Consider the following 25,195-nt stretch of genomic DNA (forward strand, 5'->3'; position numbering starts at 1 on the left):
TCATGGAGTTGGGACTTATTGTCTCAAATAATGTGCAATAAACTTATGTATGTAAATAAAAAAATAAATGAACATTTTAAAAATTATTTTTAAAAAAAAAAGGTAAGCATGGATGTTAAACATAGGTAAAATGGTGAATGTTACATATTGTAAAAAAAAAACTTAATAAAACCAGTCATAAAATCCGTGTGAATGCTAAGAATTTATTATTACTTACATATAAAATATTTTTTTAAGCCATGTAAAAAGTATGCTAGTATTTAAAGATTTGGACACACTAAATATATTGTAGATATTTATTAATTCGTTAGTAGTTAACATAAAACATAATTTATAGTATTATTCTTTTATACTGATAAAGCCAATTCTTTTAGTAGTTTCCTGTCGACTTTTCCGGAAGGCGTTTCTGGTAAATTTTCCAAAAATACAACCCCTCCTCTAAGCTGCTTGATCTCCGATAGAGTGTCTGTGAAAGCGAAAATGTATAAAATATAAGAAGCTTATTTTACTAGCAATTTAGCTGAAGTAATCAAGCGTATATTTTCCGAACATACTTTTTGCATATAAAAGTGATTGGTTAAACTTTGACGTCTGTCAAATCATAAGTCAATTTAATATAATATAATGAAATTGTATTATATAATCCAGGAGCGAAGAAGAATGCACGACTCTGTTCTAATCCAGTTTTACAGAGAAGTACTTTGCTTTTAAGGCCGAAGCCTTACGTCGGCCTTTTCAGGAATCAAACCCGTAACCCAAGCATGGTAGGTGGACGCCCCAATCACTAGGTTACGAGGCGGACATAACTCAACTTGATTTCCCTTTTTGAGTTTTTTTACCTAAGATAAGCTTTAATGTCGAAAACATTCGTCCCTCCACACGGAGCAACAATACGTAATAAAGATAATATAATCAATAAGCGTACTTTTGATAGCATCCTTGATCTGTTGAGCTGTGACGTCAGATCCTGGTACTTTTTGCACAAAAGCCAAAGGATGGTCTCCGTCTTCAGAGTGAAGTTTCGCCACAACTGCTACCTGAACCACGTTTGGTACCTTAAGAATCTCAAATTCCAGTTCCGCTGGGGTAATCTAAAAAGCGTTTTAAACTATATGAGCATGGTTTATATAAGTGATGCATAGGACACTGCGTGATCCAATTGCAACGTATCTTGATAGTAAATATGAAGTAGCCACTAAAATCGGTCAATGACAGGTCATAAACTCTTTAAATATCTAGACATCCATATTCTCATCTCTAAAATGCTATCCATCACTGTTGTAATATCTTATTGTTATTATTATTAGTATTTACATTTATGTTTATTTTAAAAATTTTAATTGCTATTTTCCAATTACTATCGGTATATTTTCTAATTATTATTTATTTTTTAATTTTTGGATATTATTTGAATGTTTTAAGCATCATTTAATGAAATGAAAAAAACACATGTAAAAAAGAAGGTCCTGCCTAAACACAGGAATTTCCTAGCTAGTCGGGACCTGAAACAAAGAACCTCTGTGCAGTTTGAAACTGTGAAATAAATAAATAAAAATTAAATAAATATGTATATTTTTGTGTAGACATTATTATAAATATTGCTTGTCCAAAGATAATCTCTAAATTTCTGATTTTGAGATACTTATGCATATGTTAATAAATTAAATACATAAATATTTTAAAATAATAAAATATTGAAGTTAGATAGTTAACTTATGTGAAAATATAGTATTCATAATCTGCTTCAAATAATTTAATTCAGTCTGACCATTTGCACACCTCAAAGTCCGATTATCTTAAAATATGTTCTTCAGAGATATTTCCCTGATGCTTCGTGCTGGCGATATACAACTGCACAAAAATACAAAAAAACAAACCATTACGCCGTTTCACCGTAGGGGTAGGCAGAGAGGATAGAACGCCATAACACTCTATCTTGGCATACATACCTAACTTCCCCTACATTCATACATCTTCTAATGCACGCACGCCGATTGTTCCTACTTTTGACATGTCCATCTTCAAGTATTTGATGGACTTGATCTTGCCATGTCTTTCTCGGTCTTCCTCGTTTTCTACATCCATCAACATTCGCATCGTATATCCTTTTAGCCGTTCCTTCGCTGTCCATTCGCTCTACATGTCCAAACCAATGCAGCACCCCTTTCTTGATTCCGTCGATAATGCATGTCTCAGCCTAAAGCTAGGGTTTCCTAGGACAGCGGTGCCCGTACCTTAACGGCCGTAGTGAACGGTGATGCGGTGGACAGCCGTCGTAGTGGTGACTAGAGAGTGGTTTTATTTTTTAATGGTGTTATTAACACCATTTTTATAGGAAACCACTCTCTAGTCACCGTTACGACGGCTGTCAACCGCATTAATGTTCACTACGGCCGTTAAAATACGGGCACCGCTGTCCTAGGAAACTCGAGCTTTACACACTTCACGGATCTCGACATTTGTTCCTATCATGCATAGTTTTACCACACATTCGCCTGAGGGATCGCATTTCGACAGCATTCAACCTACATTCAACCTACTTTCATCATCATTTTTCCAATTCCATACTTCGCTCCCATACATTAGAGTTGGCACTAGATTTCCATTGTGAACTGCTAGTTTAGCCTCCTGCGATAAACATTTGTTTGCCAAAGTAGATTTCAGTGCACCGTTCACCCTGTTCCCGGCACTCACCCTCCTTTCAATATCTTTCTCGGTCTTTCCATCCCCAGTAAACACATTTCCCAGGTACACAAATTCTTCTACCTGATTCAGAATATCTCTGTTCACACTGATCTCACATGTAGTTATATTTTCATCCCTTTCAAAAACCATCACTTTCGATTTATCAACATTAACAAGATTAGTCAACAGATATTGCAATCGATATTGTTTCCGATAGGAAAGCGTAAAATAATGTAAACGCACGCCAGGGGTGGTATACTGAATCTTCTCTACCCCCTAGAGAGTGGTTAATTTATGTATTTTTAATTTTTAAATGTTACTATGCTTTATATAATGGCCACACTGACGATTGAACGTCAAATGAAATATAAAACGGTTAAAAAAACGGAAAAAAACGAAGACAGTTTGGTTAATTAAACCTAATTAAGTATTATGAGTAATGCTTAAGGTCGCAATAATGTTCTAAATATAAAACTTCTCATACGGTTTCAGGTTTCCGTATTTATTTAATGTTTAATCATCAGTGTGGCTACAAATGAAGCAATGTTTAGGTGCATGCAAAAAATTAAATCCTAAATTAATCACTCTCTAGGGGATAGAGAAGATTCAAAATACCACCCCAGGGGTGATATTCCAAACGCTCTTGCGGCTGTAGAAAATACTTTTATTTCCCGTATTTTGTATGTAAAACGCGAGATAAAAGTATGTTATACGGCTGCGAGAGCGTTTGGAATAGCAGCGATACTTTAAATAAATAAATGCAACTTCTAAAAAAATATGTAAATGTAGTAATCACAAAGTTTAGGAAGAATGGTGAAAGTTGCACTTTGTAAAGTGATCCCTTAAAGCAGCCAATGACATATCATAAGCCCTGTTAATGTCTAGAAGCACATATGCCCCTAGAATGTCTTTTTTCTCAGTCGAAACATCGGTCAATAAATTGTTTCCTTCTCTGTTGAAATATTGGGTCATCTTTAGATGAAAATTTTAGAGAGTTAAATTCATGTTCTGGTCTAAAATTTTTGGATGTACATTGGTTATCGAATTGTTAGATATCGTTATTAATAATTGCATTGTTATTAAATCTACTGCTACTAGCTACTGAAGCGTAGGACTTATCACCTCAACTACCAGTAGGTGATTAGTCTTACGGATGATATATGCTGCGTTTGATTTGAAAATGCAGTACTGCATGCATCACAGGCCGCGGATAAGGGTTAAATGTATAAATGAAAAAGGGTCAAAGCGCCAGTAAATGTCAACCCCAGTAAATGACCATTGGTTAATAAAACACAATATAATAAGAATTGCTACATGTGTCCAGTCAAAAAACTTTTAACACTAGAAACAACGACAAAAGCAGTAGGCGGACACATCTTTTAGTAAGAAACAAATCTATCAGTTTTGAACTGTGAGTTGTCAAAAAGTTATAGTGCGTCTTCCCGTTATTGTTCTGAGATTGATAGTGTTTTTATAAGGAAAGGCGTGGTAAGTGTTTTTTTTTTATGCTATTTCTTATGCACTTCTTTGAATACATCCATATTCTAATGTGTTAGGGTGTGTTATAATGTTATGATGTAACTAAACCTGAGTATTATTTTTACTGGGGTAGTAGTGGTCATTCACTGGCGATTCTGATATTTTTTTAGCGTAATATTGATTATAAAACCCTCTTCTTCACATACCTCTTGTTTCATCTAATTATAGGCAAAATTCGTATTTATGGCGAACTTTTAATAATTTTAATGTAATAAATAAATCATTTAACATAGATTTATTTGAAAATAATCAAAATAACGTGCGGCGTTGGCTTTCGAAATAACTCGTAGTATTTTTTTCTTTTCCTTTAAATTTACATTTAATTACTATTCATTTTATGTTCAAGAATCTTTTTTAACTTACTGTGATGCTACTTGTGAAAACCTGTAATTGGCTTATTTGTTATTTGTTTTGTTATATAAATATGAGATAATTATAGCTGTTGGTTATCCAAATAAATAAAAATAATAAAAAAATAATAATTGTAATACTCGTATTTAAATAAAAAAATAAAAGTACTTACAAAAATTAATGTGTTTTGTATTGTTTTCTTTTATTTTGTACGCTTAAATGAGGAAATTTATACCTTTAATGTGGATTTCACTACAAGGTGAACCTAAAACAGTCATTCATTGGCGCTTTGACCCTAGCTATGAAAAGAAACAAGAATAATTTCTTTACCTGATAATTTTTGTATTTCATAACTTCTTTGATTCTATCAACGATAAAAATCAACTTATCCTCATTATAATATGTTAGATCTCCAGTTTTATACCACCCTTCAGAATCGTATGCATTAGCTGTAGCAGTTGGATTCTTGTAGTAACTCTAAAAAAACAATAAAAATATTTTAAACAAAACCAAATTAGTATTAATATTAACAATCAAATAAAATATATATGAATCCATCAGGTCAGTCCAAAAGTTCAACCGCATTTTAATTTTTTTAAACGCTTTAAATAAAACACAATGAATTATTTTAATAAATGACGTGTTTTCCTAAATTATCTTTTTTATTCCATTAGTGTAGAAAGTTTCTTTTGTACTTTATCCCTAGAATACATTTTTTTGGATTCTAGGGATAAAGTGTAAAAGTTAAAAAATATTCATGTTAAATAACTCGAGGGCAAAAATACGAAATTCCAAAAATATGGGCATTTAAGGCATTTTCAAAAATTACACTGTGGGTATCCTTAAGCTCATCATCTACCCGCAGCTGCTGTAGTTCTGAGGAACTCTGACAGCTGCGCGTAGAGGAAAGTTTTCAAAAATATTCTCAAGGAATAGAAACTCTATGAAGATTAATAGTGGGAAGGAAGGATGTATGGACAGAGGTCAACACGTCGTCCCCACCTCTTAGGATACCCCCCCAATGACTGATTTTTTATTCTAAAATTAATTATGTACAAACAATTTACACAATTTACAATTTTGCAATATTGTTGCTGCTTAATAATAATAATATTTTTTCATGAATTTTTGTAGATGCATATATCGTTTTGAAGACATAAAAATTTTTTTTATTGCAGTTCCCCGACGAAACAAATTTATACTACTTTTTTTATACTCGTATGAAGTTTTTTTTTAAAAAATAAAAAAATTCATAATCGTTTTCAAGCCGCAAATAACAGTCATTAAAAAAGACAAACTTCAAAAACTCAATTCAATTCAATTAATTTATACAACATATACATTGCAAACATACATTCAATACGTACATATTATAAATATTATAAAAAAGAAAAAAATACAAGACAGAGATTCATGTCAAAGTAGTAGGAGAATCCAGCTCCGGAAAACCCCTTCGGATACATGGCGCAGATCAATATCCAGAGCGATGTTGTTCAGTATAGCGGTAGCCCTTTGGTTTGTCCAGTATATTGAAATATTAAACAATCTATGCTGACGATGTCTCAGGAACATACAAACCAATGCTCATCATAATCTCAGGATTATCGACAATACCGCGCAACAATCGATAAAAATGTGTAGTCAAATACACATTCCTTCTAGTCTCTTAACTGTTGTAGCCAAGTATACCCTGGAGAAACTCGGTCGGATAGAGCCAAGGATAATACCTGCACTCTCTCATGTAGAGATATCTCAGAAACTTCTTGTAAATTTTCTCTATCATAAGAGAGTACTCCAGTTCATGTGGCCCCCAAATCATCGAGCCACTCTCGAGTCTACTTCGCACCAAGGAGTTGTAAAGAGTTCTCAGTACGCGGGTATTTTAAAAAAACCCTGGCAGTACGCAGAACGAATTCCAACATCTCCAATGCATTACCACTGATTGTCTCTATGTGTTCATGAAACGTCAGGGTGCTCACAAATCTAACGCTCAGATCAGATTCGTATCAGATTCTGGTCATTCATTTTGTAGCGAAAAAATAGAGTTATTTGGGCCCTAGTGAAATTCGTGACCGAGACAAACGTTTTGGTTTTTTATAAGAAGTAGCAGTAACAGCAACAGTTATCGTATCACAAATTAAACTGTTTCGTTATATTGTTTCAATATAATATTTTAGAGCAGTGTGGGCAAAAAATCTGATATTAGCAACTGCAACCGTTTAATTTTTTGTAAAACTGTATCAGCAGTTTCACGAGAATAATTGTTTTAAAATAACATTTTTTTACCACCTCTAGTGTCCATGTCCATGTCCAAACCAACACAGCACCCGTTCTTGATTTTGTCGATAATGCTTGTCTCAGCCTTGCATACTGCACGGTTTATATAAAATTTGATAGAAAACATACTCTTTACTGTATAACGTGTTCTCTTATTATATTTGTAAAAAACTAGATACTATTTTTTTATATTTTGTATTTTTATATAACAACTGTTGTTATTCCTTAATAAATAAAAAATAAATAATAATAATAATAGTGGATTTAACCCAATCATAAAAAAAATCAACAGGTATAAATACGTACTTACTTCAAATAAACAAGACGTTTTTAATTTCAGTTCTCCAATTTTATTAGGCCCAAGTTCGGCTCCTGTGTCAGGATCGACAACCTTTAAATACATTTTTAATGATAATAAAAATACTCTTAGAAAATAAAATAAGGAGAGCATTATTGAAAACATAGTTAGAATAAAGAAGCACGTAAAAATTTTATGGCGATTAAAAAAAAAATACTTTAATTGTAAAATAGTGTCAATTATTTTACAAATGAATTATTTTAAGTGCCTATTATTTCAACAATGTTTGAGTATGTCCAAATGCTTGCTGACTGGCTGGATTTTCTCCCTAGGGAGTTATTTATATTTATATTTGTTTCAACAGACAGGGAAAAACATTATTGAGAAGGGATTATGGAAGTCTAGGCATTTACAGGGCTTATGACCTGTCATTGGCTGATTTAAGTGGTCACTTTAATGGTGTTTGTTACACAGTGTGTAAAGTGGCCACTGAAACCAGCCAATGACAGGTCATAAGCCCTGTAAATGCCTAGACTTCCATAATCCCTTCACAATAATGTTTTCTATCTCTGTTTAAATAAATTTAGAAAGAAAAAAAACTTTAATTGGTTAAAAATGCCTATTATTTATTGACGCTCATGAGGCATTTACAAAAAGAATATAGGTATAAAAAACTAGTTAGCAATATAAAAAAGTTTAAAAATCAATATTTTTTTTGAAGATGTGTAGGAATAAAAAAAGCTTGTATTACTGCAAATAAAAAGTGAATCCCAACGCAACGTTAAAAAATAAATGACTAAAAAAATAAATGTATGCACATCATTAGTTACGTACAAACTAGATTTAATATTACATAAAAAAACAGTGTATGAAGAAAAAAAAATGTTAAGGTACAAAATAAAAAGCATGTTATTGGTAACATGTTCATGCTGACATACACAAATATAACACCAGACAACAACAACATATTGAAAAAGCAAAGACAAACACAGGACAGTCAAAAATACTACATAATGGACTTAAACACTACAACGACTTACCTTACTACTTGAAAACTTTTACTGGAGACAAATTTAAAATCAATCTGAAAAAGCACATGATAACTGAACTAACTAGACTAGACGAGACATAAAATGACCAGACAATATTAAATCTGTATAATATATCAATAAAAATCTAATGTAACCCTAACGGGTTTTTTAAAATTGTAAATAAATAAATAAATAAAAAAAAAGTTATTAAAACATATTTTTAGAGCATAATAATTAATTATATAGGATGATCATTTTACATGTCAATCATTTTACTGTTTCATCATCATCATCATTCCCTTTCCACATCTAATGGTGCATAGGACACTGCATTGGCACACCAATCGCAGCGTATCTTGTTACATAAAGGTAAGATGCTCAGTCTCACACTTCCGATACCAGTCCAGGAACTATGAAATATTTTTAGTGTAAAAACAACCTTTTTAATAAATATTTTATATCAAACATGCCGGGAATCGAACCCAAGACCTCATGGATGGTATGCAAACGCGCTGACCATTACACCACGAGGCTGACGTTTTAACTGTTTAACTCATGCCTGAGTCCCGACATAATACAGGTTTTATATCTGGAAATATGGATGATAAAAAAAAAATGAATAGTAATTTCTAAGCAGTGCGTAAACTGATCACTTTACCCAGCTAATAACATGCAGTAAGTCTTGTAAATGTCAGGACATCAATATTCCATTCTCATTAAAGTTTTCCCTCTCTGTTAAAATAAATGTGAATTATGGTCATTGTCCGCCTCGTGATGAAATGATCAGTGCATTTGCCTACCATGCAAGAGGGCTCGGGTTTAATTCCCGATACGGTGAACATGAAATATCTATTTAAAAATATGATTTTAGGCTATTTCATAGTCCCTGGGCTGCCAGCATAATATAAGAAAAAAACGATCAAGATACGCTGCTATTGGTGGGTAATAATGATGATGATTGTTATTGTTGACAATTACAGCGTGTATACACGCTTAGTCTTAGCTGTTGGCAAAACGAAAGTGATAAAATGTTTACAAATAAAATAATAATGGCGGTCGAAGGATTTACCATCCTGCGGCCCCTATTATTGTTTTAATAAAATTAAAATTCACATAATTCAAATACATTTTAACTATAAAGTTTCACAAAATTATATAACTTACATTTGTTTTCTAATGAAATATATAATTTTACATCTTTTTTTTCTGCTTTCATTATATACACTTTACTCTCGCAATATAATTTTTAAACTTTTCTTTATATTGAAAAACGTTTTTCTTTTTTGCATCTTCATTTTTATGTTTATATTTCGTTAATATTTTTGGTTTCTTATGTGTTTACCTACTTGTTACTATTGTTATAGTTATGCAATTTTATCATTTTTTATTATGATTTATAGATGTAATTTTTTTTCTTCACATTTAAGTTAAATATATGTTAAAGGAAATTTGTGCCGTTTATGTAAAAAAAATAAACTTAAATTCGTTCAATTGTTATTACTTCATACTTAAATTATTTTAATTTACTGTTTTTTTTTCTTTAATTTTTTTTACAATAAACATCACTGATGAAACAGAGTATTCAAAAAATAAAGCATAATTACATAGCAATGAAATACATATTAATAGTAAAAATAGTAAACAAAAAAATCCCACAAAGGCATAGCCTTTTCGTGGGTACAAGAGAAAATGTTAATGAATTTTTGCTCCTATAATAATAACTCATTTATTCCCATAATTATATAAATTTATGATTTACAACCCTTGCTTGCAACTTGTATATAACATAGAAATTTGTTTAGTCTCCCACCAATCTGACGATGTCGGTCACGACGAAACCCGGTCACTGGTAAAAATTATAAATAAAAGTGGAATAAAACTATGGACGTACTTTTATTATAATAATCAAAATTCAGTTCCACCAAGAAATGTCAGTAGAAAAACTCAATGTATTAAATAGTAATGCATTAGAAATTACCTTCCAATGTATCCAGGGGTGAATGGTTCCTGATGATGTAGGCATGTTTAACATGTGTTTGGCATTAACGCTCACTCCACCAATTTCAGTCATTCCATAGGCATTCATAACCAACCCTCCTGTCAACCGTTTCTGAAAGAAAAAAACAGTAAGAACAATTTGTTAGATATTTCGAGAGACGGAAAACCTTTTTTTCAATGATTTAATTTCGTATTTTAACAAGATGTTGATATACATGCTGGAGTTACTGTATTGAACTGACTTGGTTGGGCTGACTCTTTTGGCTGACCGAGCGTTACCACCCCTTGTGGTCTCTTTATAGGTCACGTTTCTTTGTTCATGTCTCCGTGGCGGGAATTAAGTTAATGAACCACTGGACGTTGCTCTTATGTAGGTGGACGTTTTATGTGCAATACGTTAGTTTTGCAGAATATAATGTATTGTATCCGATAGAAAAAGCTTAATGCTTCTTGCAATCGTTGCTCAATATTTCACGTGAAATCATTTAGCATGTGTGTGTGTCATCGATCATCACGATAAATGAAGTATTTCTCTTGGTAAATAATTGGTGAAGATTTCCCTTCTTCATCTTGGCGCGAAGTACTGCTGATATTAGTTATCCAGGTGATGTAATGTATAAGGTATTTTTGTCATCAATCAATGAACTATGGCCCCCACAATTGTATTAACATATAATATACTCTATCCGTTCCATTACGAGGTGGACTTTTCTTCACTTTTATCCAAGAGAAGCGATCTAGTCGAAAACTCTCGACCTGGGTTCCGATTTATTTCACATACAAAACTGTTTTTTTTTATCAGGCCTAGCATAGCCTAAAATATATGAATTAACGAACGTAAATTAAAATCATTACTGATTTTACAACTCAAATTCTATTTCTATAAAATAAATGTAGTACCGAACTCTTGAATGTTGACTTCATACTCAAGAGCTTAATACGTTCTTGCCTTGGAGTAATAATTGGCTCCTGCTTAAAGAGAAGCCCTTTAGCTATATTGCATAGAACAAAAGCGTTTTAAATTTTTGGTTTATTTAATTTAATTTATTTTTTTTAATTTTTCACGCCCATAAAGTTTTTACATACATGGAAGTTATATAAAATATAAGAACATAAACAACATAAAATTTAAAAAATATGATATAAAGCAATATAATATATAACAGTGTTTAGAAGTATAGTTGGTATAAAAAAAAGAAAGATAAGATGAATAAACAACATAAATCTCAAAAAATACATAGACAAAAATAAAATATAGAACAGTGGTTAGAAGTATAGTTGGGATTTAAAATAATAATAAAAAAAGAAGCTAGATAAATACAACAAATAAAATACAAACAAATTAAAGAAATACAGTGTAAATATAGGTTTGGTGTCTAGTTTAAGAACAAACGTGTAACGGTCAGTTTCGTTTAGCGTTTGCAACTTGTAATATATATCTCGACCATACATACAGAGTGTTCTTTAAACCCTTCACATCCGAAACCACGATGATCAGTATGACTAAGAAGACATATTGGCACATTAAAATAAATTTTTAGAACGAATAAAATGAACCAAAATTAAATATTGATAATAACAAATGGTTGCTTGCTTCTGCAAGGGAGAAGGGAGGAGAGGGGAGGGAGGAGTCTGATACACCGTCAACCACATGGCCACGCCCCCCTCGCTTCTCCCCTGCAGATGTAAGTAACTATTTGTTTTTTGAAATATTTTCTTTTTTAAAAAATTCTGCGTTCTAAATATTGTTTTAAATATGCTTATATGTCTTCTTGGCCATACTGATCATCGTGGTTTCGGATGTGACAGGGTTTAAAGAACACCCTGTATATACACATACCAACATACACACGGCTTGTTTTATTGCTGCAAACTGAATCTAGCTTCGCAGTTGATAATCATTGAATGATTTTTGTCCGCATGTGCGACTCTATTATTCGGTGGCGTATCATAAGTAATAACTCTAAGGTTCTTCCATAATGCTTAACACTTGGAGCGATAAAAATATGGCTCATTTATTTTTTATTTGAATAGTAATTTTACATATTTTAGAATATACCTGCATATTTTTACACTGAATTTTGATTTATAAGAAATATAAAAAAGTAAGAGGTAAAAGACTCACCTGTATTTGCGCTACAACATCAGGTGATATTGTGCTGCCTCCAACGTAGAATGCTTTCACTGAAGATAAGTCTATTTCTAAGAATAAAGGGTCTTTTACAAGATCACATATGCCAACTGGGCTAAGCATTATACCATTGGGCTAAAAAAAAATGTACAATCTAAAAAAATGCAAAACAAAACATAAAAAATCTAAAGATGACATTAGAAATAAAATTTACAATGCGCTACTACAAATTCGTATTAAAGGTTTGTAGGGAAGTGGATTTGACTCAAACATTTTCACGCACATTATTATAAAATTTTGATCTAAGTCGAAGTACAAAAATTATAAAGTATTTCAAGGCGTTTTGAATGAATTATACAAAAACTACTTTGATGAAGGTTTTAGTTTGTCTGATTTACTTCAGAAAAATCAACAGATGGAAGATTAAAAAAATAAAAGCGGAGTGGTGAATATTACAAATGAATGTAACTATCTATTTACGCTGTCAATCCGGTCTCTGCGCGCTGTACAAATATGTAAATGTAATTATAAATACACCACCGTGTAGGGTTCAATATTTTTAATTTTATGGCACATTTTTAAATATTTACGTTATAAATGCCGATGAGCAGAAAAACTGCATTAAAATGTGACATAAGCGATGTCTATGCAATTTAAAAAAAAGTTGTATGCACAATTATGTTTTAAGTTCCACTATCTGATGCATCAAAGATTTCAAAAGTACATTTTTTTTAATCAAGTTAAAACGTGCTTTGGTTTAGAATAGTAACTGCTTTAAAAAGCCTCGTTTTTTGAACTGACATCGCCTTAAACACATTTTATTAGAAAGGTTATAAAAAAACTAAACATTTTGATTAAAAGTAACACCTGCCTTATATGTATCTAATGCTTTGTGGAGGAGTTTTGTAGAGTAAGGAACAGCGCAGCTTATTCTTGTGAGTCCACCCACAGCTGACATGAGTACGTTGTAAAGTCCAGAAATCCAATAGACAGTGGAAAAACTCAAATAAATAGACTTTTCCGTCAATTTGGTTGCAGATGAAACTGTTCTGGAAATAACAATATATCTTATGTTTTCTTTAAAACCATTTTATTCTTTCTCATTTTTTGTTTTCTCCAAGTGTGCTTATTGCGTTTTTTTATACTTGTTTGTGATTAAATTCCAAAACTTGATAATATTATAATATTTCATTTAAGTAGGTACCTAGGTACTTGTTTATGGTTGAATTCCAAAACATAAAATAAATGTTCTTTCAAATATAGCATTATTTTTAAAAACGTCAAACTCCGGTCGTCTCACCAACAAAGGGGTGTACTTATGTAGGAATACGATTTTTTTAATGAATTTAATTTAATATTATTTAAGCGTTACCAAAAATCAAATAAAAAGAAATAAATTAGTAGAAATTATAAGGAATTTAAGTAAAGAATCTGATTAAGATCCACGAAAAACAAATGCTGTTTGTAAACATTGAAAAAAAAAACTTTTTTTCATACACAAAAACAACATCTTTCCATTTTTTTGCAAATGCATTCTCCTCGAATGCAACTCTGGTAGATCGATAAATTAAACATTTATGCTCCTAACTTCTTTTTTACATATTCGATTGAAAATTTTAATATCTACGAACACGCACAGCGCAAAGATCTATGTTTCTCTGAAAACCGCACGTAAATCGGTTAAGCCGTTTAGGAGGAGTACGGTGACATCACACGTACAGAGAAATTATATATATAAAGATAATATTAATACAGATTTTATATTTATATTCGATAGTTTGAAGTTTTGTTATATTTACATAAAGTAGAATCCCAAAGCTGTTGATCGATGCGTATGGCAGACTCCTTTGGGCAGTCCGGTAGTTCCACTAGAACAACTGATGAAACTTATTGTTTTACTTGGATCGAACTCATTACATCTGCAAGAAGGGATTAAATAAAATAAATATAAGAAGTTAACAACAAAAAAAACAACTTCAATAAATAACCAATAATATTTTGAATTAATCAAAATATTTGTAGACAGCACGAAATTTGACCTGTTAGGGTCTGTAAGTATATCAAGAGAGAAATTTTTTGTATTTATTTTTATTTATTAGCCTTTACACGTTAAAAATGTATTTTATAAATATAAACATAAACATAAACATAAATACATTTAACATTACAGTGTTCTATTACAAAATTATGAAATAATATAATAACAATATATCTATACATACTCGTATTCACAGTTGTTTTATACATTATTCTATTTATTTTATTTGGGAAATCAACAGTTCTACATACATATTTATAGTAAACAAACAGATATAGTGTATTAACTCAGAACTAATAACAGATTTCCACATAGTATACAAAGTTAGTAAAGAAAATATATTACATATCAAATAAATACACATAATTTATACATATAAAAATGGTATTTTCATGTACTCGTAAATATTTTCAATAATCAAAGAATTTTTTTATATTTATTTTAAGAACATTAAGTTACTGTAAATTGGGCGGGATAAGGACAAGAATGCTTGATATTTAATAACATTGAAAAAAAAAAGATAATGCAGTATACTCGAAATAGCAAGAATCATAAATCATTGATTTGATGGGATTGTTGCAATGTAAATTGAATACCCTAGGTATAATACTGACTTTCTCCTGATAAGAGCTGGGTTCTCAATTGTTTTTAAAATAAAATATAAAAAGAAACAAAATAATAAACCCTTAAAAAATTCAATATTAAAAATTATGAAATAAAAAAATAAATTTTAATTTTAAAAACTATAAATTAAAAAAAAAAAACAAATATCTAGTCATACGTTTATAAATATATTTGACGTGTATTTATTTATACATTTCTTTTTCTCTTTTTACAAATAAATATAAATACATAAACAGCAGTCAGAATCGTAAACTATTACTTTAATAGCAAGTTTAAACTTCATTTGGCTAATGTGAAAATTATTAATATAACTGATTTGGTTCCCTAGACAGAGCAATCTTGGAATAGGTGAATTAATAGCATTATTAGTAGCAGCAAAATAAATATGAAATGTGTAGTTGATATGTACGGCCAATTGGTCAGCTTCGTGGTGTAGTGGTCAGTTTTTTGCCTACCATGCAAGAGGTCTCGGGATCGATTCCCAACATGGTTGACATGAAATATTTATTTGAATTGGCCCCGTGGCTGACTCACGGGTCAGAGGCCCGAGGTTCAAACCCCACTCTACCCCAACTTGGTTTCCATTTTCTAATCGTGAGTTATTTACAACTCGCCGAAAATCAACTTGTCAATCAGTACTATATTTTTATCAGATCTGTTAGACATTTTAAATTTATCTCCTGCCTAACTTTTAACATTTAATTTTGATCTTTTAGTTGTAATTTTAACTTTTAATTCTAATTTCATTCCTTTGTTTTTACTTATTCATATGTACATTTACTACCTGCATCTAATTATTTATTGTTGGTTGTGAATTTTTACTAAGAAATATAAATGTTCATGGAAGCAGAGAGCAGAGAGAGAGGGGAGGAAAGTATAGTTGGAGTTATTCAATGTCTTCTCCGTTTTATGTACTTTTTATTTAATATTTATATTTATTTTTTTAGAATATAATTCTTTTTCCCCCCTCTTCCTGCATTCATAACAAATTAATGTGAAATCTGTAATTGGTCTTACTTTTTTTAATTGTTCTTTTGTACCTTGTATTTATATAAAAACTGTATGATTTCCTTAATAAATTAATAAAATGGCAACCAAAATTGAAATATTTGGGTAAATTATAAGAACGCCAATTTTTTTTTTAATATTCAAAAAGGTGTGTTAATTCTTAAGTGTTTCATAGTCCCTGGACTGGTACCTGAAGCGTAAGACTGATCATCTTACCTCCATGTAACAAAAAACAATCAAGATACACAGCGATTCGTGAACCAATATAGTGCCCTATGCACTATTTGGTGCGGAAAAGGAATGATGTACGAGTAAGTTTAATTATTATAATCATGAAGAGACGGGTACGTTTCGAAACCGGTAGACATAGAAAAGATGGTAAGTGGTTTTATACAAATATTTCAAAAAATTTAGTAAAATATGTGACCACAAATTTAATGTTTTAAATATTAAAAATGTATCATTTTTCACAACAAAGTTTATTACTTAACTTTGCCCGGCCCATTTTTGTGAAATTTCGTGCTTTGTGAAGGATTTCTGAAAGGATTATGAAAATACTAGGTTAAATCAATTGAAACATCTCATATTTATTTGAAATAATTAAATAAGTCATTTTAGTATGATAGTTTGGCCAACATTGGCCTTTATGGAGAGCCACATTACGTATTGCAATGTTCACACATATACAGGGCCTCACACATTTTTGTGCTTTGTATCCCGGAGCCGTGTAAACACGAGATTATAATAACCATGCGTTGTGTCCCGGTCCCGTGTTTTCACGTGGTTTACCAGCTATCTAAAAAACTGCATTTTATTGACATCTAGTGACTTTTATTAGTACTTTTTGCTGCAACGCATGGTTATATAATCACGTGTTTACACGGCTCCGGGATACAAAGTGTTTTAAATGTAAACAAAGTTTTTATCTGTTATTTAGAAAGGAAAAACATGAGAAACAATATTTGCTTACTTAAAATCTTCTTCTGTTCCAGTTGGGTTAGTAAACACATCAAACGATAAGAACTCTTTGTTTGTAACATTCTTGTCAAATACAACTATCTGAACGTTTTTGTAATTCAAGTCAGATAGTGCTTCAACAAATTTTTGTGAAATTCCGGGGTCACAGAAAATTATTGAAGGCTTTCCAAGTACAAGCAAATTTTTAATTTCAGCTGAAAAAATAAACGAAATATACGAATTATACTAATCCTTTGGCCGCTCGGAGACGCAAACCTGGCTTTGTAGGATGCACAAGATGCACAGAGACCCCTGGATAAAATTTGCGTTAGAGCACACCATATAAATCCTCAGTATAAGTTACACATTAGGAACATAGAGAGAATTAGTAAAAAGTATTGAAGATTCGTGAATTTTAAATTAAATATTTCCTTAGAAAACATAAATTACACGTATTTATTAGACACTTTAAATTAAATTTTATTAGAAGATCGTAGAAAAATAAAAGACCTTCTTTTTTATTTTAAATTTTAAATTCGGAGCTCGATTGTTGTGAACTCCTGAATCTTATTAACTTCAAAATATCGAACCGAGTCACTAGAAGTAAGGGGTTGTTTGCAACTACATACGTAGGTACTAACTATGCACTACACTCTTATTCCGCGTTTACATTCCTTAGCCAACAAATTTACTTGTGATACAGACATTTTTATCACGACAATTTTTCATTTTAAAACGTTCTTAAATGCACTGTTTAAAACTAATTATTAATGTCGTAATAAAACTTTCTTTTTCATGCAACTTTTTCTCTGTTTTTGATGTGTATTATTATTATTTTTATCTCTTTCTGAAATAAATGTATTAAATATTTTTGTGTACCATATAATATAATTATATCTTGTATAAACTTACTGTTAACAAATTGTTATTATTTGTATTTAACATTAATTTGTGAATACAATTTTTTTATACGTATATATATTATAAATATATTTTTATTTTGTTTAAATTCACCACAAGTTATTTACAATTTGTTTTTAATTCCATCACATTTCTTATACCCATATTTTTTTCTTTTTTACTATGTAAAGTTTAACTGTTTACTTTGCATAGCTGTATGCTTTTTATTGTTTCTAAATGTATACAAAAAAGAGTTGTTTATTTTTAATTACTACTTTCTATGTTTTCTACTTACCTGTATATTTTTTGTAAATGCCCCTTGGGCGTATTGTAAAATTAATTAAATAAAAAATAAATAAAATAAAAAATATGCTTTACCAGGTTGTAGATTAGAATTAGAATTTAGTGTCGGCTTCGCGGTGCAATGGTCAGCACGTTTGCATGCCATGCGAGAGGTCTCGGGTTCGATTTCCGATAAGGTTGACATGAAACATTTATTTTTTGTGTGTTTTCACACTAGAATATTTCATAGTCCCTGGACTGGCACCTGAATCGTAAGACTGATCATCTTACCTTATGTATTAAAAATGATCAATATACGCTGCGATTGGTGTGCCAATGCAGTGTCCAATGTACCATTAGGTACGGAAAGGGAATGATGAAGATGATGAGATTAGAAAAAGTAATACCTTTATTCAAAAAAATATATATTCTATATTTTTATGATGCATTTTGACAGAAGGGCCCGTTATAGACGGATCAAGACTTTAAAATTATTGGGCAGATTATGGAATTACGGATTGTACTATGGAATTGGAAAAATAATGATGAAAGTAGCTTAAATGCTGTTGAAATGCGATCCCTCAGGCAAATTTGTGGTAAAACGATGTATGATTGGTGCACAAATGTCGAGATTCGTTAAGTATGTAAGGCTGAGACTTGCATTATCGACAGAATCAAGAAAGGAGTGCTGCGTTGGTTTGGACATGTAGAGCGATTGGACAGCAAAAAAATACGATCTGAATGTTGATCGATGCAGAAAACGAGTAAGACCGAGAAAAACATGGCACGATCAAGTCCATCAAATACTTGAATATGGACATGTCAAGAAAAGGAAGAATAGGCGTGCGTGCATGAGAAGATGTATGAATGTAGAGGAGGCGAGGTATGTATGCAAAGATAGATAGAGTAATATGGCGTTCTATCCTCTTGCCTGTCTAAAATATGACAAATACTGGTTTGCTTTGGCGTAAAAAATATTTTTAACCGAATAAAACATAAAAAGCTAGTGTTTAAAATTAAATAAATTGGCATCGCTTGAATGAATGAACTAGTTATTTTAACACATATTTTATTTTAAGCTATACAAAACAGAAAAATGTGATCAACATAAGAGTTATTTAGGATTGTGAAACATAAATTAGAATCCTCAAATATGAAAATTTGAAGAAGTGGCACTAGAGAAACTGATCTAAGGCGTAGATGTTCGGGAAATTCATAAAAGTGGAAATATCTTGAAAACTAAGGCACTTTTAATGAGGTCATATTTGCATTTTTGGCGAGTCATGAGCTGGTCTAACACCCTTTAAAAGGAATACCTTGGATTATGGGACACTCCGTATATATATATCACCGAAAAAACCGTCTACTTTTCCCACTGTTCTATTATTTAAAAAAATTAAGGTTTTAAATATAAAATTGCTGTATTAAAGGATTGTTTGCTTCAAATACATAAAGATACAATAAATAGTAGTATTTCTAGGTTACAAAACGTAAGTACGCGGCCTAGAACAGTTAGTAATATCTTAATTCCGAAATTAAACACAACTACAGCACAACTCTGTTTACTTACAAAGGAATATTTTTCTTTATTAAAATAAACAAAGATAATAAAAAATACAGTCAGGAATACAATATATTTAAGAAAGAAGTGAAAAATTTCATCTATAATTCTTCTTTATGTAACACTAATTGAAAACATCGTTTATATATTTTTTGTAATTTATTTATGTTTTTCTAAAAATATTATTAATCAAAATAAAATAAACTATTGTAAGACGTCACACCCCATTATGTACACAAGAATTTTTTATTTCTTTTACGTAATGGGAAACGTTAATGTAAATATATGTATTTGATTAATTTAAAAAATGGTATTTAGTTGTAATATTGCATTTTTATTTGTTATTAATAAATCAAATATATATATTATATATGTATATATATCATCTTTGAATTAACTAAGTAGTGAAGCTTAATAATTTGTAAATATGTATTTTATTGCTAATTGAAACATAAATTTATTTATTAACCAGTTCATCAAATTATATATTGTACCATATACATAAGTAGATAACTAGTATTATTTTATTTTTATTTTTAATATAAAAATTAATTACTAAAGTGAACTTTAAAATTATTCAAGAAATAAATTAAAATTTTAAATACATGAGCTGAACCTAGGTACACCATGATGTATAATTAAATTATGTATCTGTTTTGTATTTCTTGACATGTATACATTTTTATTATGCAATTTGTATATTGATGTGTCATAATATTTATAAATGTATTGTCGGGATATAAAAATTTAAATTGTGCTATAATAAAATTATTTATGTATTTTTTCATTTGTCTATTTCCCTACAGCATAAAAAGCAAAGATCTGATAGAATAAGAAAATCGTGTATTTTAAAACTATGTTAACGTTATTATTGTGAATGTACAAAAAATGCAACATTTGAATTTTTACTTACTTTTTGTCATTGTCATTGAGAATGGGAACAGAGAAGAGCCGAGATAGAGAGATGCCAATATGGGAATGCTGACGTCATTGTGTGTATTCGCACAGACGATAATGAGGTCTCCGACTCCTATACCACGAGCCCTCAACTCTTGGGCAGCCCTAATACTCCGGAGTCTCACAGAACTATGGGTTTCGGTAGCGTCTGAAGAAATCTCAACCTACAACATTAATTTATTTAAAATTATATGAGATGATTTGTGTAAACATTATTAAAAAAAAAAAAATCTTTTAATTTGAATATACATATTTAAAATATTTTTTAAAAAGCCTTGTATTTTAAAAATATATTGAAGGTAACAAATGTGGTAAAATACCATTTAAATTTGTAGTTACATTTATGTTTAATTTATTGCCAACCTGATTTAGAAATGGCAATCACGAGAGAAAGGCAAATTAAGAGAGTGGCTACTCAATCAGGAATATAATATTATGTTTAGGTTATAAATGAAAATAAATTAAAATTACGGCTCGCTAAAGTACTTTTTCTTTGTACTTGAAGTTTTAAATAAATAAAATTATTATAAAAACATCTTCTTTCTGACTACTTATTGTGGGCGTTCAAGCTGTAGCTCAATCACAAATAACTATCGACGTTCTAATAAACGACGTGATAACGATTTCTCACCATGGTTGTTTATCGTATTCGCGATCACAATGGAACATCTGTGAACACCTAATATTAAATGTCAAAATATTTACCTTTCGGTACGTATAATCCTGCTGCGTAATCACATATTTGAATTTATTTATTGTTTATCATGCTACTTATTTATTGCATTTAGCCGGCGGAGGCGGTTGGCAAGCCAAATGTCAAGAAAAGCAGTCGCCATAGTAATTGTGATTTGATTTTCCCCTTTTTGTATTAGATACTCCTTACTATTTTGCAAATGCAATATATTGTATTATTTTTAACAGTAAACGCCGATTTTTTGCCAGAGAACTGTATTTATTTACGAGGAAAAAAAAACAAACCGACACTAGAGATTACACACGCGTTGACTTGTGACTGCGATAACTTAAGCATGTTCATTATTGTTCATTGTGATCGCTCAAATGTTTTTAAGCACGTCGATAGTTATTTGTGATTGAGCTACAGAAATCACTAATCAGATAATTTGAGATAATCTGTTTTCTATGTTTCTGGTGTGCTTGAAATAGTGCTCCAATCTTCATTTCTTCGAATTTACATTTAAAAAAATTTAATTGGGGGCATTAAACTTTAGGCGTAATAGTTAAAAAGTTTATATTTAATAAAAGCGTTTGCACAAAACCAGCAAAACGTAAACAAAAAAAAAATGGAGTAAGTGATTTCTGCCTCCACGCTTGAGCGATGTTTCGGTTTCGGGCAGTTTCGGTCAGATTCGGCCAATAAAATGGGTTTCGGCCAAAAATTGGACGACACTTCGGCTCAGCCAAAACCTGCGGTCGGATTGTGTCGGATTACGTTCGACTTTACTCGGGTGCATCTTATGTGACTCTACGTTCTTGTGAGTTATTTCATTATTATATTTTTATTATTTTATTATGCTATTTCATTTTAATATTTTTGTCCCTTTTAGTTAATAAGTTAAAGTTCCTATATTGTGAACTAAAAAGCGCTAAAAATAAACAAATTTACTCATAAAATTTATGCCTTATATTTTGTTTAACACTTATTTTAATGAACTTGTGAGGTAAAAAAACCCCTAATTTAGGGCGTTTCGAAGTGACTCTCTTAACTGATTAAAATAAGTTTCGGTTTCGATTTCGACCGAAACTAGAACAGAAACCGAAATTCGGTTTTGATTTCAGATGAAAATCTCGTTCCTGTCGGTCATTATTTACTTAAATGCCGACCGGTTTCGGAGCTACTGCGTGCTCCCTTATCAAAATATATTTAAGAAATGAATATAACCGGTAGGTGATTAAATAAATAATCATGGGTTAAAACAAAATTAGCGCTTTCAATATGCATGTCAATAAACGAAATATTTATTTATTTATTATCATTATATTACATACACAAAATTATAATTTATACAAAGTTGCTTTGACTGCCTAACTAGGGTTATTTACCCCGTTCTAAGACAGTCAAAAAAAAATAAAAAACAGCAATCAATATTTCTCTCCGGACATCTATCTCCCTTTGTTAACCATGGAGTTGAAACAGTGTTTGATTTATTTAGTTTTTTATTGCCTACTTCTTGGCATGAACACTTGACCAATTTACTACTATGCTCCATTTTTTATAAATTTATTGATATTGTTTTAACATTGCTGTAATTCCACTCGTCCATGCGCTTTGTAGCTGCACGATGATCTAGCTTTCATATATCAACTTTACAATACCTAAATTTTGTAAATAGGGTCTAGAATTCCAATCGTATATGCGCTTAGTAGCTGCAAAACGTGTTGTTATCTTACTCCTTTTTATTATTCATATTTTAAAAATTTTTAAATATCATTAATACATTAAATTTATTTCTCAATTTTTAAAATGTGTAAATGGGGGCTAAATTTCTAACTGTCTATGCGCTCTGTAGCTGCAAGACGTACTGGGATATTTATCAATTGTACAGCGCCCTTAAGGTGATTTTCACAATAATGGTACTATATAAATTATCCAACTATATATATATGTAGAAACAGTTATAAAGATAGAGGACAAAGTAAAAAATGGAGTAAAAACAAGGAAAAAAATATAGCAAAAACTAGTGAAAATGTAGTAAAAAAACGAAGCAAAAACATACAACAGACAAATACCCAAGCGTCAACTACAGCCATAATACGAGATACTCCAAGAGGGATCTGATACCAAGTGAAGGGGTCAACACTGTTCTGGCATCGAGGCAACACTATTCTGTTGTCAAGAAGGTCCATAATTTTTTGCCAAAATTGTGGAAGAGCCGGAGTGTTGTCAAGTTAAGGAATGTATTTTATGACATTATTCGAAGAGAGTCAGAGAGGTTGATGCATGCCGCGGATTGGAGATTCTTACGGGATGTTGAAAGTAAATTATTAAAATAAAGAATAATGAAAAAAACAAATGTCAATCATGAAGTCTCTCATATTACATATATAAATTAAATTGTGTATCTTTTGTGTATGTATGTATGGGCATGGGTATATGTATGTGTTTATGTGTATGTATGTGTGTATATATGTATATTTATATACGAGGGTTGTGTAAAAAATAAGGTTCTCCATTTTTTTTCAGGTTTAAGGCATTTTTTATTTGAACTGAAAAATACATCATTGGGAAGCTTAATTTCTCAACTATTTTTCAACATAGTTACCAGATTTTTCAACGCATTTTTGTTGACGACTAATCTACTTTAGGAATCCAGCTTCAAAGAAGTCCGCCGCCAGTCCGTGAAGGAATTTGGTGACCGTCCTGCTTGTTGAGTTTATGACTCGAGGGACCACAATAAATTCGGAAAATTATTGCGAGACCCTGAAAAAACTCAGAAGAGCCGCACAAAATCGCCGGAGAGGAAGACTGACGAAAGGCGTTAGACTACACCACAACAATGCCCGCCCGCACGTCTCTCGCTAAACCAAGGATTTAATTTAACATTTTGGCTGGGATCTCGTTAAACAGGCTCCCTACTGCCTTGATCTTGCACCGAGTGACTTTTACTTGTTTACAAAATTAAAGCAACACTTGGGTGGACAACGTTTCGAGACTGATGAAAGAGTGCAGGAAGCGGTCACCAAATTCCTCCACGGACTGGCGGCGGACTTCTTTGAAGCTGGATTCCAAAAGAAGATTAGTCGTCAACAAAAATGCGTTGAAAAATCTGGTGATTATGTTGAAAAATAGTTAAGAAATTAAGCTTTCTAATGATGTATTTTTCAGTTCAAATAAAAAATGCCTTGAATCTGAAAAAAAATTTATAACCTTATTTTTTACACAACCCACTAATATGTATTAAAATGTAATTGCCTAGCTTGGAACGGATATGTTCTTTTGTTAGCTGGGTAAAGTGTACAAAAAATGCATACATGATAAAATAAACAAATGAAAAAATCAACCCCGAAGAAGGCATAGTATTTTTCCGAAATAAAGGTTTTTAAATTATCAAAAATAAAGGGGTCCATACAAAAATACAAAGTTATTTCATTGTAATATATTGGATAATAACGTGCCACAGAGTTAGTGCATCAAATATTTAAAAAATATATTGATAATATCTTCATATCACTTTTAAAAGCATCTTAATTTTGACTTTAGTATGTCAATCATATAATGGCAATGACGTATTAATTATCTTAATCGTTTTATCAACAAAGATTCTTCAATGGCTAATTTAAAATAATTATCACGGAGATTGTGTGTAATTTACGGTTATTTTTAGTAACACACCTGGTTTAATCCATCTCCAAATGACCGTAGTCGATTAAGGACAACTCTTCCCAAATGAGTGTCTAAATCCTTCACTAATTTTTCCAGATCTTCCACAGATCTTTCACTCATCTTGAAAATACACACACTGACCACGAGAATATACAACAATACAATCGGCGAGTACCGCCCGGTTTAATGCTCGAGTCAGAACTGAAATAAACTTGA

General features: G+C 31.0%; 1 protein-coding gene across 1 annotated transcript; it reads right to left on the reverse strand.

The window, feature by feature from the left end:
- Window positions 1-183: 183 nt before the first annotated feature.
- On the reverse strand, window positions 184-25,195 carry LOC148271325 (luciferin 4-monooxygenase-like). The gene is made up of 11 exons (XM_088241524.1): window positions 24,989-25,195; window positions 20,594-20,801; window positions 16,951-17,152; window positions 14,110-14,229; window positions 13,182-13,359; window positions 12,305-12,445; window positions 10,160-10,291; window positions 7,163-7,243; window positions 4,906-5,052; window positions 926-1,091; window positions 184-466 (listed from the first exon to the last, which is right to left on the reverse strand). The coding sequence occupies exons 1-11, from the start codon at window positions 25,097-25,099 to the stop codon at window positions 348-350; spliced, it is 1,605 nt and encodes a 534-aa protein (XP_088097650.1). The 5' UTR covers window positions 25,100-25,195; the 3' UTR covers window positions 184-347.

The sequence above is a fragment of the Micrasema longulum genome, unplaced genomic scaffold (assembly GCF_059751315.1).
Source record: "Micrasema longulum isolate JH-2025_06_02 unplaced genomic scaffold, ASM5975131v1 h1tg002930l, whole genome shotgun sequence".
Classification (NCBI taxonomy): domain Eukaryota; kingdom Metazoa; phylum Arthropoda; class Insecta; order Trichoptera; family Brachycentridae; genus Micrasema; species Micrasema longulum.